At 31.9% G+C, this 15084-nt stretch overlaps 1 protein-coding gene across 1 annotated transcript in view; it reads left to right on the top strand.

The window, feature by feature from the left end:
- The first annotated feature begins 134 nt into the window (after positions 1-134).
- Positions 135-15084, top strand: part of LOC139489456 (coiled-coil domain-containing protein 57-like) — a 37879-nt gene continuing 22929 nt past the window's right edge. Inside the window, exons 1-7 of the mRNA XM_071275787.1 lie at positions 135-253; positions 2687-2850; positions 5227-5381; positions 7180-7348; positions 8061-8182; positions 9735-9823; positions 14652-14809. Of these exons, the coding sequence (XP_071131888.1) occupies positions 2765-2850; positions 5227-5381; positions 7180-7348; positions 8061-8182; positions 9735-9823; positions 14652-14809 (779 nt within the window). The 5' untranslated portion in view covers positions 135-253; positions 2687-2764. The remainder of the gene's footprint in view (positions 254-2686; positions 2851-5226; positions 5382-7179; positions 7349-8060; positions 8183-9734; positions 9824-14651; positions 14810-15084) is intronic.

Below are 15084 nucleotides of genomic sequence, written 5' to 3'. Positions count from 1 at the left end.
GACTGTTTGATTTAAATCAGATATAAAAAAGAGAACTATTAAATAGTTTTTTTTATTAACATTTATCCTTGGTGTAAACGATAATTCTTTTATATTACTTTAAATAAGAAATAATATCATTAATAATTTTTTACGACAAATATGAGACTAATTTCCGGTGTTTAGACGGCGCTTGTTTTGACTTGAAAATGATATCAAAACTACAAGAAAAGTCTATATTTGATTGCATATTACCAAACCACAGTTACTAAACGTAATTTTAATTGTATCAAATTAAGATTCATCCTTACTCATATTTAAATTTTCACACTTCAACTGTCAGTTACAGAAGTGTCAAAATCAAATGAAATGAGTTTTCTGGTGTGAAATTAAATAAATCAAATATACAAACATTCATTACAAGACTACCTATCGTACGTAGTACTACTTAATATAAAATAATTTGAAACTTAATTATACAGCAAATAATCAACCCTAAATACTATAGTGGCGGTCTCATTGGGGGGATTCTGATCCAGATCCCGCTTAGTCTTTAGTCTTTACTGTTTTGTCAGATTCCAGTATCCCGCTTACACTACATATGTAAGCAATTCTCTTTTTTTGTAATTTCCTGTGTCCCACAAGACCTCATTTCTCGTTTATACAGCACAATAATTTGACTTTCACGTGTCACACTTACAAAAAATCACCAATCCCTCGTCAGGCTAAGACCCCAATGAGACCTACTATAGTTGACTGGTATGCGTAATACATTGTGTTAATATCAAATCAAATCAAATATCAAATATGTTTATTTCCTAATCAAAGGGCTGTTATAGGCATCAAACAAATACATCATAGACAAAAAACATAAATACATGTTTAGTAATAATATGAAATTAAATGATTCATATAAAAACAAAAGAACAGTTTATAAGACGTCGTTAGTTTAGCAAAAGAAAGATAACTCTTCACCAAATGTTATCATTAAAACCTGTATCAATTTTTACTTGTATTATTTCACATTTCTAAGATTGAAGTTAAATATCTGCATAAGTTTTTAATAGAGCATACCTGTTGACTGGCATATAGCTATTAACACAATTCATAACGCATTTCAGTAGACTGGCATATATATTTCTATCCCAAACAATTTAGGATAAGCACCCTTAAGCCGTGGTCAGACAATACACCTTATCGCTCATTAGTCTGCCATACCACAGTTCAGACTTCCGAGATACAGATTTTAGTTGAACCTGTCATGTGACAGTGATTTCCATCACCATGGGACCCAAATGTAGGCATTGTCACTTCCAACACATGTTGAGAATTCAGGTGAAAAATTTTAATTTGATACTGCACTAAATATTTGGGAAATTGAAATCTAATAATATGGTCACCCTCCCTCAGTCATATGGGAATCAAGATTACGTATTTATGAAACATAAATTATTTCTAAACTACCCTATAGAATGGAGATTCTAAAAGTGCTGGAAACTTTAAATAGAGCAGGGATATAGACACAGCTACTATCTGGTTAATGATGTCATTAAGGCATGCAAAATTGACTATCTTTCCTGATGAAAGACATGATTCCAGCAATGATGTATTGCTGGACATCACTAAGGTTCCTGTATAATTTTGATGTCACAATAGAAAATGTCTGATGCTACAATGCAAACGTGATTGTTATATGACATCAATTGTTCAGGAGGTACAGATTTCCAATTAATGATAACGTCTTAAGATTTCACCATCAAATTGTTTTGAATTTTGCCATTTTGTGGCTTTCATAGCTGACTATACAGTATGGGATTTGATCATTGTTGGAGGCTGTACAGTGAATATCAAATATAAAGCTTCTTACATATAGTAAACATTTTCAGATCTGGGCTAACAGGATCAAGGGAGAAAGCATTCCAAATAGTTATGTCCTCTAAGTCGTCTTGAAAGGCTACTCAAGACATCATAATTATTTGGACTAGGGAGAAAGAGGTTCAGGGCCAACTAACCCAGATCCATTTCATCAGTTAAGGGAGAAAGAGATTCAGGGCCAACTAACCCAGATCCATTTCATCAGTTATGTGATTTGGTTCATTCAACATTAAAAAAAAAAAAAATGTAGAGATTATCAAATTAACAGAATTGGTCCATTTGACTGCCATGATAATCATGAAGAAACAATGTCATATTTATTAAGAAAAACTTAGAAGCAAGGCATTATTTAGATAAGGAATAATTTTAAATTCTAGAAAATTGATTAGAAATGTACAATAAAAACTGACGAAACTAAATAGGGTTGGTCATGCACACATGTCTAGGGTTGATTTCACTTTCACTGATATTTCAGTATAAACTTACTTAGCCCTAACCTCTTGTTTAGATGAATATTATTCAATTCATTATTTATTTTTGAGAAATGAAGTGTGTTGATGGATATCTGTATTTATTATACCTTATTTCAGTGTGTCCTTTATTTGTGTAATTGATAAAAAAAAAAAAGGAAGTGTGGTATTATTGCAAATTAGACAACATGATGAGATGATGTGAAAGGGAAATCTGATATTTTTTTTCAGTTTTAATTTATTTGAATTGCTAAAATACATTGTAGATACAAACAACTGTCATGAACTGCTGAATGATATGATAAAAAAGATTCAAAAATTTTATTGTGATAATATGTTTAAGTAGTTTTGTTGTCTCTCAGATGATAAATGTGGACAATTGGTAGATGCCTACAGATATTTTATCCAGCTACATTGAAAACAAGTTTTAATTGAAGAGAATGGCAGACAATACAGAAAGGAAGAGTAATTGGAAAGAACTGGCTGCTCAGAAAGAAAGAGAATGGAAAGAAGTAACTGAGCTCAGGTATGTTATACAACATGTACAAGGTTTCTTTATTATCAACTCTCTTGTCTGAAAAGTAAATATGAGCTATTTAATGTCATGGATTCATCTTTCTGTAAACTTTCTATGTAAAGAATTACCTGTACATATCTATTTATATGCCCCACCTAGGGGCATTATGATTTCCAGTCTGTGCCTCTGTCTGTCCATTTGTATCTGTGTACTATAGACTCATTCTTGTTTTGAGGTTTCAATGCAAATATTGCAGTGCTTCTGGTTTAAGAATTTTAAAGAAACTCATAATAGTTCATTTACCTATCAAAGACAGAGACCATATAAAATTGTCAGTACTTATATCCTAATGTCATTTGAATTGGGTTAATATGGTATTATATTTTCTGGACTCTGCGTCTATCTGTCCATCTGTTTCTTATTAGGTTAAAGTTTTAGCTTACATTTGTGGCAACATTAACTTGAAACTTAACTTGACCTACCAAATTAGCCTATTTACCAGATTTGTAATAACATAAGCAACACGACGGGTGTAACATGTGGAGCAGGATCTGCTTACCCATTCCGAAGCAACTGAGATCATCCAGTTTTTGGTGGGGTTTGTGTTGCTTAGTCTTTAGTTTTCTATGTTGTGTCATGTGTACTATTGTTTGTCTTTTTCAGTTTTAGCCATGGCGTTGTCAGTTTATTTTCGATTTATGAGTTTGACTGTCCCTTTGGTATCTTTCGTCCCTCTTTTAATACACATGTTTATTGTAAGTTATCTATATAAAAGATAAATGCATTTACTGAAAATGAAAATGTGAGAATGCAAGTTCTTATGTACTTCAATTGCTGAAAATGTCATTGGTGATAATTGGTATTAAGACAAATCCTAATAAAATTGTCACCAAAGCATTATTACAGTTATAAATCAGTATGCAATACAGCTATAGAAATGGTATCCTATAACATGTTTATAATGCCAATTATCAATCAAACATTGTACACCAATCAATCATTTAAAGATACTACTTCAAGGTTTCTAAAGACATAAGTATAAATGTTATGTGTATATAATAAAAGTGTTTCATCAAAAATAGTTGGTAAAACTTAAGTCAAATTATAAATGTAGAAGGCCAATCCTTGTTGTTTAAATTATTTGTGTGTGGGTTGAATTGCAAATATGATGATGAATCTGAAAATTTTCATGTAAATAAATCGGTTAGTGAAAAGTACAATGCAGTATGCCGGTGAGGATGAAAAATATTTGAAAAATGAGTTATACTGTCTGATACAGAGTATAAATGTTTTTTTTATTTTAATTACAACAAACTTAGATGTTCTATTTTATTAGTTATTAGAATCAAAACTTTGACTGATTACCGAATTCAAAGTGTAAACCCTTGTCAAATAAACCACCTCTTAAATCACCTCATAAATGGATTACATGTTATAACACCTAGTACTATTATAGCACTTACATTGTACTTAGAAGACACTTAAAACACTGAATCAGAGAAAGAATAATAGCTGGCTCAGTATTTTACTCAGACATAAACAGCCTCATTTGTTATCTTATTGCACCGCAGGTAAATAATCACGTTGTGATTGGTTTTACACTGTCATGTGGTGACCCCCTACGAAACTGTAGGGGGTTAGTAAATTTCATACGGGGTTAATGACGCGTTAATGCCAATGGTGACGTCATCTATTAATCTTGTTGTGTTTCATCGATTATTTTTCAACAAAACGCAGCAGAATAAGTTAAGCGTGCGATAAATTAGTTATCCGGCCTCATCCCCTATGAATTTTACTAACCCTCTATGAATCCATGGGGGGTCAGTAGCGAACCATATAACTTATATTATTGTACATGAAAATAAGATGATGTGGTATGATTGCCATTAAGACAACTCAGTACCATATACAACTATATGTCACTAAATATAGCCACTTGCTGTTCACTTTTAATATCTATATGCAAAAAGGGCTTTACGGTTATACAATATAAATGAAATTATAAAAATTTATAGAATTGATAAGAATGACAACCTATCATGAAAATACCAACAAAATTAAGATTTACAATGTACATGTATATGGTGGTCTTATATGGTATGCTTGTTTTAGGTACTGGACACATTCATTGATTATTATTTTTCTTGATTAAACAGTATTTTCAGTCATCTTTTGTCTTCATAAACAATTTGTCCAAATGTAGACCTTGATTTACAGCTTTTGGTATGATTTGGGAGGATGCCTGTTGTTGAAGGTGACCTTCACATTTCTTATCATTTCTATATTAGGAAGCTTGTTGAAAGGTTGTTGTCTCATTGAGGTACATAATATCTCATTTAATTAATCTCTAACTTATAGACTTTATTTGTATATTTGTATGTGCAGAATGGAAACCTTAGAAGCAGCTTATGTTGAAAAAGACAAACAGTTAAATGAAGAAAAATCCAAACTTCAGAAGTTAAAGGAAGATTTTAAGTATAATTTAAAGCTTTTAGAAGAGAGAGATCAAGAGTTAGACAGATATGATAAAATATTTGTAGGTAAGTTATTGTAAGTGAACCTTGTTTTATAACATTATAAAAAAACCACCATATTGAGATTTTGATTGGTCTGTCTTTACTGATTTCTTTCAATAGTATTTAATTTGCTTGAAGAATAAATTCTAGCATACTCAGATATACCATTATCATGTGTTAATCTTGACTACAGTTGTGATAAGCTGAAACAATTGGTCAGATTCAATTATGTCTTTCCCTTGTTTCCCATAGACCTCTTAATAAGGGGCACAAGCTGTCAAATTTATGTTCTCTCATTTGTGTTAAATTCTCATATTTGATTTATAATTTATGGAAACTATATTCAAGATACTAAAACTTAAAAAAAAAAAATTATTTAAAATTGTTTTATTTGTGAATAGTGTGCAGGACATCCTCTACAACTCATATTTTTGGGATACAATTGCTTTCAAGCAATCTGTAGACTTATACCATTGACTCAGGGTCATGCCCTCACGTCAATCGTTTTATTCTAAACATTAAGGAACATCTCAGATTCTTATGATTGTCTTGCTTTATAAGGTAAAAACAAACAAAAGGATTGAACTTAAACAACTTTCCTATAATGTTCTTCTCATAATCTTCATGTTTGATATTTCCCTTGACTTATATGCTTGATTTTAACAACACGGAAAATCAGAATTAAGCAGTATTTATATTTAGTGTTTTTATAAATTTAGAAACACGTCAGAGGGAATCTCTCAGGAATTCCCCAGTTTTGATAAAATGCGAGAGTTCTCTGAATTCCGATAAATCTATTTATAACAAATCTTAACAATCTTTTGTTTTCTTGGTTGAGTTTGATCTTATCTCAGTTCTGAACACCATCCATTTGGTTGACTACAGTATTGGTATCTATTTCTGTCATATAAGAGCTGAAGTGGAGTTTTTCTTATATGTCACTGTTATGAAACTGATATTTGATATTGTACTTTCATAAGGAAATGGAGAACCATCTAGGTCGTTTAATTAACATTTAATATACGTTCTTGCCAAATCACAAATCTAGGGTTTGTTTAGGTAATCATGCGCATGCGTATAGTTTTCTTGACTTCAAGGGGTATCAGATTGAATGGTTGCTCTGGATTCCCCACTCCATTGATTAATTTGAAACTCATGGGATCCTTTCTATGTCTGTCTGCTATTGAGGGTTATCGTTGTAACATAATTTTAAATCATATGCATCATTTAAATTAAAATAAAGGTAGTCCACATCGTAAAGGTGTAACTACAACACCCCTTCAGCCGAAATGGAGTCTTCCATATGTTCGTTTCGAGTTGTCTCCCTTCCGGAAGTAACTTCCGTCAAAATCAAAACACGATTCGACACTTCCAGAAAAATTAACTTGTTAGATGTTGATAAATGTCGTATTATATTAAAAACGATCGCAATTTAAACAGAGGAGTGTGTACAGAAAGGAGTCATGCCAACTGACCCAAAGGAAATTAAATATTTAAATAGTTAGAAATGGGGTTCCTCCTAGAATTAACGTAGGAGAATAGGTGATAAGATACGAAGTAAAATACATTCTCTCACTCTCAGTGACTGCTGTGGAAAGTAAACTTGGAATTGATAGTACAAAAATAAAACACAATAAGTACATTGTTCATACACTTGTATCCGGGATTGGCTATTTTAAAAGTTTACATGTGCAGTTCAATTAGTTTTGAAAATAATACTATCCAGCTATACATGTACATGTGTCAATGAAAACAATGGCAATTGTATCCCTCAGAGCAATCTGCTCTTTGATTTTTACCTGTTTTTCCTTTTTTTATTTAGATTTAAAAACTGAACTGAGCATGAAGAATGGTGAGACAAGTGAACTAAAGATACAGATAGATGACTTGAAATCTGTGATAGGTAGAGATAATCAAGCCAAGGATGAACTACAGAAACATTATCAACAAAGACTTAAGGAAAAACAAGCAGAAGTTGACTCATTTAAATGGTATTTCACTTTTAATACTATTTTATGAATAACAAACATTTGTGGAGTTAACATTAACAAAAAGTAAAATCACAAAAATACTGAACTTCGAGAAAAATTCAAAATGGAAAGTTCCTTATCAAATGGCAAAATCAAAAGCTCAAACGCTTGAAACAAATGGACAACAATTGTCATATTCCTGACTTGGTACAGGCATTTTATTATGTAGAAAGTAGTGGATAAAACCTGTTTTTAAAGGTAGGTAAACCTCTTACTTGTATGACAGCAGTCAACAGACATCACTCTAATGACAAAACTAATATAACCAAAAAAGACATCTAGATTCTAGAGGACAACATTCATTCATTGACAATACATGTAGGGGTCTTTACAATATGTCAAGCTCTTAAATCGGTTATAGAATTTGTGAATAAATTTAAAAGAAACAACCAAAGACCAACTTTTATCTCAAACACTCTAAATAGAGACAAACATTTAGGTGTGACACACAACAACTTGGGATAGGATTGGGACAGGCACATGCAAATTTGGCATGTTTATAGTATTTTTTATAGATCCCAACCCTTCACAATTATCCCTGTTTTGTTGGTCATTTCTGTATTGGATTTAGATTATTTTTGGTATAAAACACTACTATGTAACTAAATCTTAGAATAAGGAATTGTTTTTTCATTTAAACCAGTTAAAAGTAATTTCATTTCTTTTACTACAGCAATAAAGATGCTGAGTTACAAGATGAAAGAAAAGAATTTGAGCAGTTTAAAAGAAATCTTCAGAGGAAAATGACAGAAGTTGAAGAAGAGCTTGATACTCAGAGAAGGGAGTTAGAAACAAGTAAATTATTGATGTGTTCTATTTCATAAACAAGTAAATTATTAACAAGTAAATTATTGATGTGTTCTATTTCATAAACAAGTAAATTATTGATGTGTTCTATTTCATAAACAAGTAAATTATTGATGTGTTTTATTTCATAAACAAGTAAATTATTGATGTGTTCTATTTTATAAACAAGTAAATTATTGATGTGTTTTATTTCATAAACAAGTAAATTATTGATGTGTTTTATTTCATAAACAAGTAAATTATTGATGTGTTTTATTTCATAGATCTGGAATAAGATTGTCATCATAATGTGTATATAATAAACAAGAAAATACAAGGAAGATAATTGGCTTGTATTTTAGATTTTGTAATATTTGATATTTTCATCATACAATGCAATTATCTACTCCCCCTTTTTTTTTTCTCTGCCTTTTTTACACTGTAACTACTTATCACCAATTTATAATTGAAGAATTAACAATGCAGGGCCTCATTGTGACCTTTGGTTGTTAAATTCTTGGTCATTTGGTTTCTGGTGGAGAATTCTCATTGGAAGTCATATTACATTTTCCTTTTTTGTATGAAAAGTTTGACCATTTCAACATGATATTTATGAGATACTTTATAAACCTGTATAACCGTTATAAACTGTTTTGAATATGTTAATGTGTTTGTATGCCCCACCTAAGGGCATTATGTTTCTGGTCTGTGCGTCCGTTCTTTTGTTGTCTGGTCTGTGCGTCTGTTCTTTTGTTGTTTGTCCCGCTTAAGATTAAAGTTATGAGTTAAAGTTTCTGGTCAAGGTAGTTTTTGTTAAAGTCCAATAAACTTGAAACTGAGTACACATGTTTCCTACAATATGATCTTTCTAATTTTAATGCCAAATTAGATTTTCAATCCCAATTTTATGCTAAACTTAACATAGAAAATGAAAGTGTCAGTGGGGCATCAGTTTACTATGGACACATTCTTGTTTCCTTCAATTTTTGTATGCTCTTGTTGTCAATGGTATAGATAGCTATTTTCATATTCAATAAAGTTCTATCTTGCTATAGTTTTTTGAGATTATGAAGATCCAAAATAGCATACAATATTATCGTTTAATTTTTCTGGGGAAATATTAGCTTATTCAGTAAGGAAAAATATAATTTTTGATTAGGACTACAAAACTTTGTTTTTAGAAAAGTAGATCCATCTCTCATGCATTTCCCAAGGCAAAGTGTAAGTTGTTGAACACCTAGCAGAATCTGAGATAAAAAGACAATGTGCTTTTACATTTAGGTTTTGCAAGATCTTTTTTTTTGTAATAAAAATGTCACATTATGTGGAAAAAGAACGAACATATTTCATTTAATCAAGCAAAAGTACCTGTTTATAATTTGTTATTTCTTTTCAACCTACCTGAGAATTTTGAGAGAAAAAAAAACATCTGGAAAATTTCTTCTCAAGTTGATATTAAATAAAATACCTACATGTACACTGACAGGGATTTAGAAAAGAGGAAACACGTAGAAAAGAGTAAAGTGGATTAAATATAATTTTTATTTTGGTTAAACAACAGGTTATGAAGATGTTCTGAAAAAGAGAGAACATGAGTTCAGAATTAACAGTAATGAAATGAACAGTAAAGTTCTGGAATATGAACTGAAGGTAAGAAGAAGTAATATAGTTAGTTATTTGTTTTATGGTTTTGAAAAAAAAAAAAAAATAAAAAATTGGGCAGGGTTCTAACCGAGGCGAGTCAACAATTCTTTCTGGACTCATCATTTTGAAAACTGGTGAGCTCAAGGATGCACCAAGATGTTTAAAACTTGCATAAAAATAGCACACATATCATCATTTTGTTGGAAAATTAAAAAAAAAATCCAGGAAAACTGAAATGGTTAAATCATACAGGAAGAAAGTTTCTTTTTTAATAAATCTCTTGAAAAACCAGGAGACCACAAAGATTCTTCACTTTTTAATTTGAAACACTTTGACAGATTGTCACTTTATATTTCCTTTATAAGGAAATGGGCTCTTAAAGGCTATTGTTGTTATGCAGCCACTCTTGACACTTATACAACACACACTTACAGATTGATAGAAATGATAATGCTACAGGCTAGTAATGTTCTTATACTTGAAGTTCTATCAATTAGCTCCTTTACTTGTCATTGTTTCACATAGTGATGCCAATCTAGTGACCTTAATGAAAGTTAATTTTTTAAGATAGTAGATGACTTCATGTCTCGTATACAGATGCCTTTTGTTGTGAAGGTTCAGCCTGATCCATTGTCTATGAACTCATTTCATTGTTCATCTACTGCTTATACAGTTACTAGTGGTAACTTAGCACATAAAGTTCTCACTTATTATGAGTAATAGGACAACTTTATTTTGCATGTAAAATAATGCATGGTATACATATCTCTGTCAGGTTCTACTTGACCATGACCTTATTTCATGTATTAGTGATCATGTTAAGTTTGGTGAGTGCCATACTGTGCATGTAAAAGAACTCTTCAACAAATTTGATTTTCAGATGATTCTGTATGTTACCTGTTTCATGACTTAATATGTGCCCTTTCCAACATACCAATGTTTTCTTTCATAGAGCTTCAGCTGACCTTATATTATGGTCCATTGTAAAACACTTTATTCTGTCCTGTAGATGTTAAGTTTTTTATGCAATGTTGTGATTTGGTGGATAGTTTTTCTTTGGTGGACAGTTATGCATCATAGATCATTTTTACAGATTTCATTGTAGTTTACCTAATTCTAATAACTCTTTCATGGTCCATTATACAGCCTATTTGCCTTTACTAAAAATGATAATGTATCTTTTTCATTTAAATGTGTGCATGCTTTTTACTTTCAGTGTACAATGTACATGTACCTTTATTTACAGTGCAATGCAAAACATCATTCCATCATATGATAAATAATGCAAGTGCAAACAAAAACAAATTTATTTCATCATCTGTGTCTATAAATACATATTTTCTCTCAAATCACAAAATGAGTGAACAATAATGTTATGAGTTATTTTACAGTTCATTTTGATGAATAAATGATGACTGGTCACTTAATGTCCAGTTATTGATATTACCTTCATAAGCTGTCACCTGTTCATTTATTATTTTCAAATCCTTTAAGTGTTTAATTGTTAGCTATTTTGCATGACATGATAGATATGGGTCTGCTAATTGTCAGAATAACGTTTCCTGTTAGGATGTAATGTCTTCTAACGAATGTCAACACTGCTTTTATTTTTATTTCTTTTTTTTAAGTCCTTTAAGTTTTAAACTGTTTTTAGTGCATAACGTGATCATTTGGTGAAGAGGAATTTTACATAAAAAGTCAATAAATTTATAGTAATTTTACAGTTGATGATTGTTCTCCTCATGTCTGTTTGTATCTAGTCTTCTCACTACTGTAGTTAATCACAATAAGCTTGTCACAATAAATAATTAAGAATAATTATGTACAATTAACATTCCATAATTTAACTTATGTGGTAGGTTGTAACCTTAGATAGCCTGTCCAGTATGTTGATGTATCAAACGAACTTTATCATATTGTTCAATGGTGTCCAGTAGATCAATTAATGGATGCAGATCCTCTTTGGAGAAATAATTTCTTTTCCATAAATATCTTAACAAATCAGATGGAAACCTGAGATGTGAAAATTCTTCATCTTCAGCAAATCCTTCACAATTCAATTGTATCACTAACTTTATTTTAGAAACATCTTGTTCGTCCAACATGTTTGATAACTTTAAAATAAATCTAGTAAATTCCGATGACATTTTAGTTGACATTCTTTCATGAATGAATATGAATAGATATGTATGTTCTTCCAAGGAAAGAATGAACTTTTGTTTATCCAATGAGATAAAAGAAATGTATTTTTTGACCATTTTTGGTTGATACTAAATAAGTGTTTTTTCCGGCCACAAGTTATATCAGAAAACGTAAACAGAAAATCACTTTGAACACACCACTTGAGAAGACCAAATTAACCATTGTAAAGTTTTGCACTTCTTTACAGGAAGTAATGATCTAACAAGTACAATATCTTAAATCATCACATAACATAAGGTTGACTACATCATTTGACGTTCACATTTTTAGGTCATCTGGCCCAAAGGCGTCCGTCGTCTGTCGTTCGTCATCATCGTCAGTCGTTTACTTTTGCAAAAATCTTTTCCTCTGAAACTACTGGACCAAATTCAACCAAACTTGGTCACAATCATCATTGTCATGATTGTGGTATCTAGTTGAAAAAATGTGTGTCTGGTGAACTGACCAACCAACCAAGATGGCAGCCATGGCCAAAAATAGAACATAGGGGTAAAATGCAGATTTTTGTTTAATTCTCTGAAACAAAAGCATTTAGAGCAAATCTGGCATGGGGTAAAATTATTTATCAGGTCAAGATCTATCTGCCCTGAAATTTGCAGATGAATCGGACAACCAGTTGTTTGGTTGATGCACTTGAATTGGTAATTTTAAGGAAATTTTGCCATTTTTGTTATTAATAGAGATTAACTGTTCACAGCAATAATTTCCCGCAAAGTGAGATCTACAAATAAGTCAGACATGACCAAAACGGTCAGTGGACACCTTATTAAGTTATTGCCCTTTAAAGTCAATTTTTAACAATTTTTAGTAAAATTTTTGTAATCTTCTTCAAAAATCTTCTCCTCTAAAACTACTGAGCCAAGTTGATAATAGATAGAGATAATTGTACGCAGCAAGAATGTTCAGTAATGTAAGATCTACAAACACATCACCATAACATAACACAATTTTGTCATGAATCCATCTGTGTCCTTTGTTTAATATGCACAAAGACCAAGGTGAGCGACACAGGCTCTTTAGTGCCTCTAGTTTTTCCTGTGACAAAAGCAATTTGCGATACATAGGTATTACAATCTGGCAGTGGCAGTTGTGACAATGGCAATCATTATGGCTAAAGCTTTTGTTTAAAGCTTTATATTTCAGAATGTAGAAGACGTGGATTCTTCATACCTTGTGTGCATATACCTTTTGTTACCAAGTTTCTGTCTGTCATATGTCCATTATCCTTGACCTCATTTCATGGTTCAGTGACTGCTTTAAAAAAAAAACCAGTGTTTTTGTTCAGTGAAATACTCACTTATGATGGTTAATGTGATTCATATATTTGGTATGAGTTCCTTGCAACATCTACATGTATGTCAGGTAGGATTCACCTGACCCCTTCCTTATTCCCTGGATCTGTGCTCAAGGTTAAAGTTATGTGGTCAAGTCCGTATTTTAGGTTCTATGGGCAATAGATCAACTTTATTTGGTATATGGAATGATTATAAGGGGTACATGTCTGTCTGACCTTAGTCTCCATGACCTTAATTTATTGATTCTTAGAACAATGTTTAGTTGTTGTGTATTGCCTATTGGTCTACTTCTCAGATATTGTAAGAAATAGGACCACTATATTTTGTTTATGAAATGATTTCAGGTTTACATGTCTGTCTGGCAGGTTTCATAAATTTTTTGTGGTTTAGTTTATTTCTCAGGTATTATATTAAAGCAGTAGGTCCAACATATTTAGAGTATGGAACAATTGTGAGGTGTACATGTCTGTCTGTCAGGGTTCTTTTGAACATTGGCCTCATTTTTGTGGTTCATTGGTCAATGATATGTTTTTTAATTTTGTTAGTTTATCAGGTACTATAAGCAGTAGGTCAACTATGATTGGTGTATGGAATGATTGTAAGGTGTGTATGTCTGTCTGGCAGTGTTCATTTGAACTTGACCTCATTTTTATAATTCATTGGTCGTAAGGTTTATGTGATACTTGTAGCAAAACCTTCAATTTTCAGACTTTCAATGATTAGTAAAATAGTTGACACATTTCAGCATGTGCACTCTTCATTTTTTTTGACAGATTTAGATTAAATATACACTGATGTTTTACCCCAAGGGTGACTGGGGTATAGAAATATGGTCACTTGGTCTTCTCCCGACCGGCAGTAAAACGCTTGCTGAAGTGGGGCGTCCGTTTGGCTGTGCGGGATGTATCAAGTTTCGCAGTCACGTCCGTCAGAAGGGGACGTTAAATCCGATGCCTCGTGTAAAGAGAGTGCCACGCTCATTGCACGTTAAGAACCCTTGCAACAACTCTTTGAGGGGTCCGTAGGTGGCCTGTTGCAAGGCAAAATTTCTGTCCCTATCCAATATACCCTCATTTTCCAGTGGCAGTCCAAATTTCCCTGACCATCATCCTAGATGGCCTCTATTACAACAACCTACCTATTGTATTTATTGTGAACTTGTTCTCGTCCTGAATATGCATGAAATATTTGCCACTGGACGTTAAGCAACCAACAATCAATCAATACACTGATGTTTTCCTCCATTTCTGTCATACACTTGCATATTGGTTTGTTTGACCTTTTAAGGAATCTATAAGTTTCAAACTATATAAAAAGAAAACATCCTTCTTTTTCAGGCCAAGTTACTTGCAAAGGAACTAGAAATCATGAAGTCAATGCAAAAGAAGAATTCAGATGAATATAAACAGGTGGAAACAAGCAACGTACAGCTAGATAAAATATTGAAAGAGAAAGACTGGGAGTTAGCTGATTGCAAAGCTATGTATACTGCTAAGTAAGAACATGAAAAACAGACAGACAGACATTCAAAATGACAAATTCCAGACTGACAGACATTCAAATTGACAAACCCCAGACAGACAGACAGACAGACATTCAAACTGACAAACTCCAGACAGAAAGACATTAAAAGTCTTAAGCAATGTAAACATGATAATTTCATGTTTCTGGAAAACAATAACAATGAAACAGGAGGTTTTAAGTATATACACAAAAGAATTGAGAATGGAAACAAAGAAAGAGTCAAAGAGACAACATCCCAACCAAAGA

This window comes from Mytilus edulis, chromosome 9, assembly GCF_963676685.1.
Source record: "Mytilus edulis chromosome 9, xbMytEdul2.2, whole genome shotgun sequence".
Classification (NCBI taxonomy): domain Eukaryota; kingdom Metazoa; phylum Mollusca; class Bivalvia; order Mytilida; family Mytilidae; genus Mytilus; species Mytilus edulis.
This window is presented reverse-complemented; position numbering and strand designations above follow the sequence as displayed.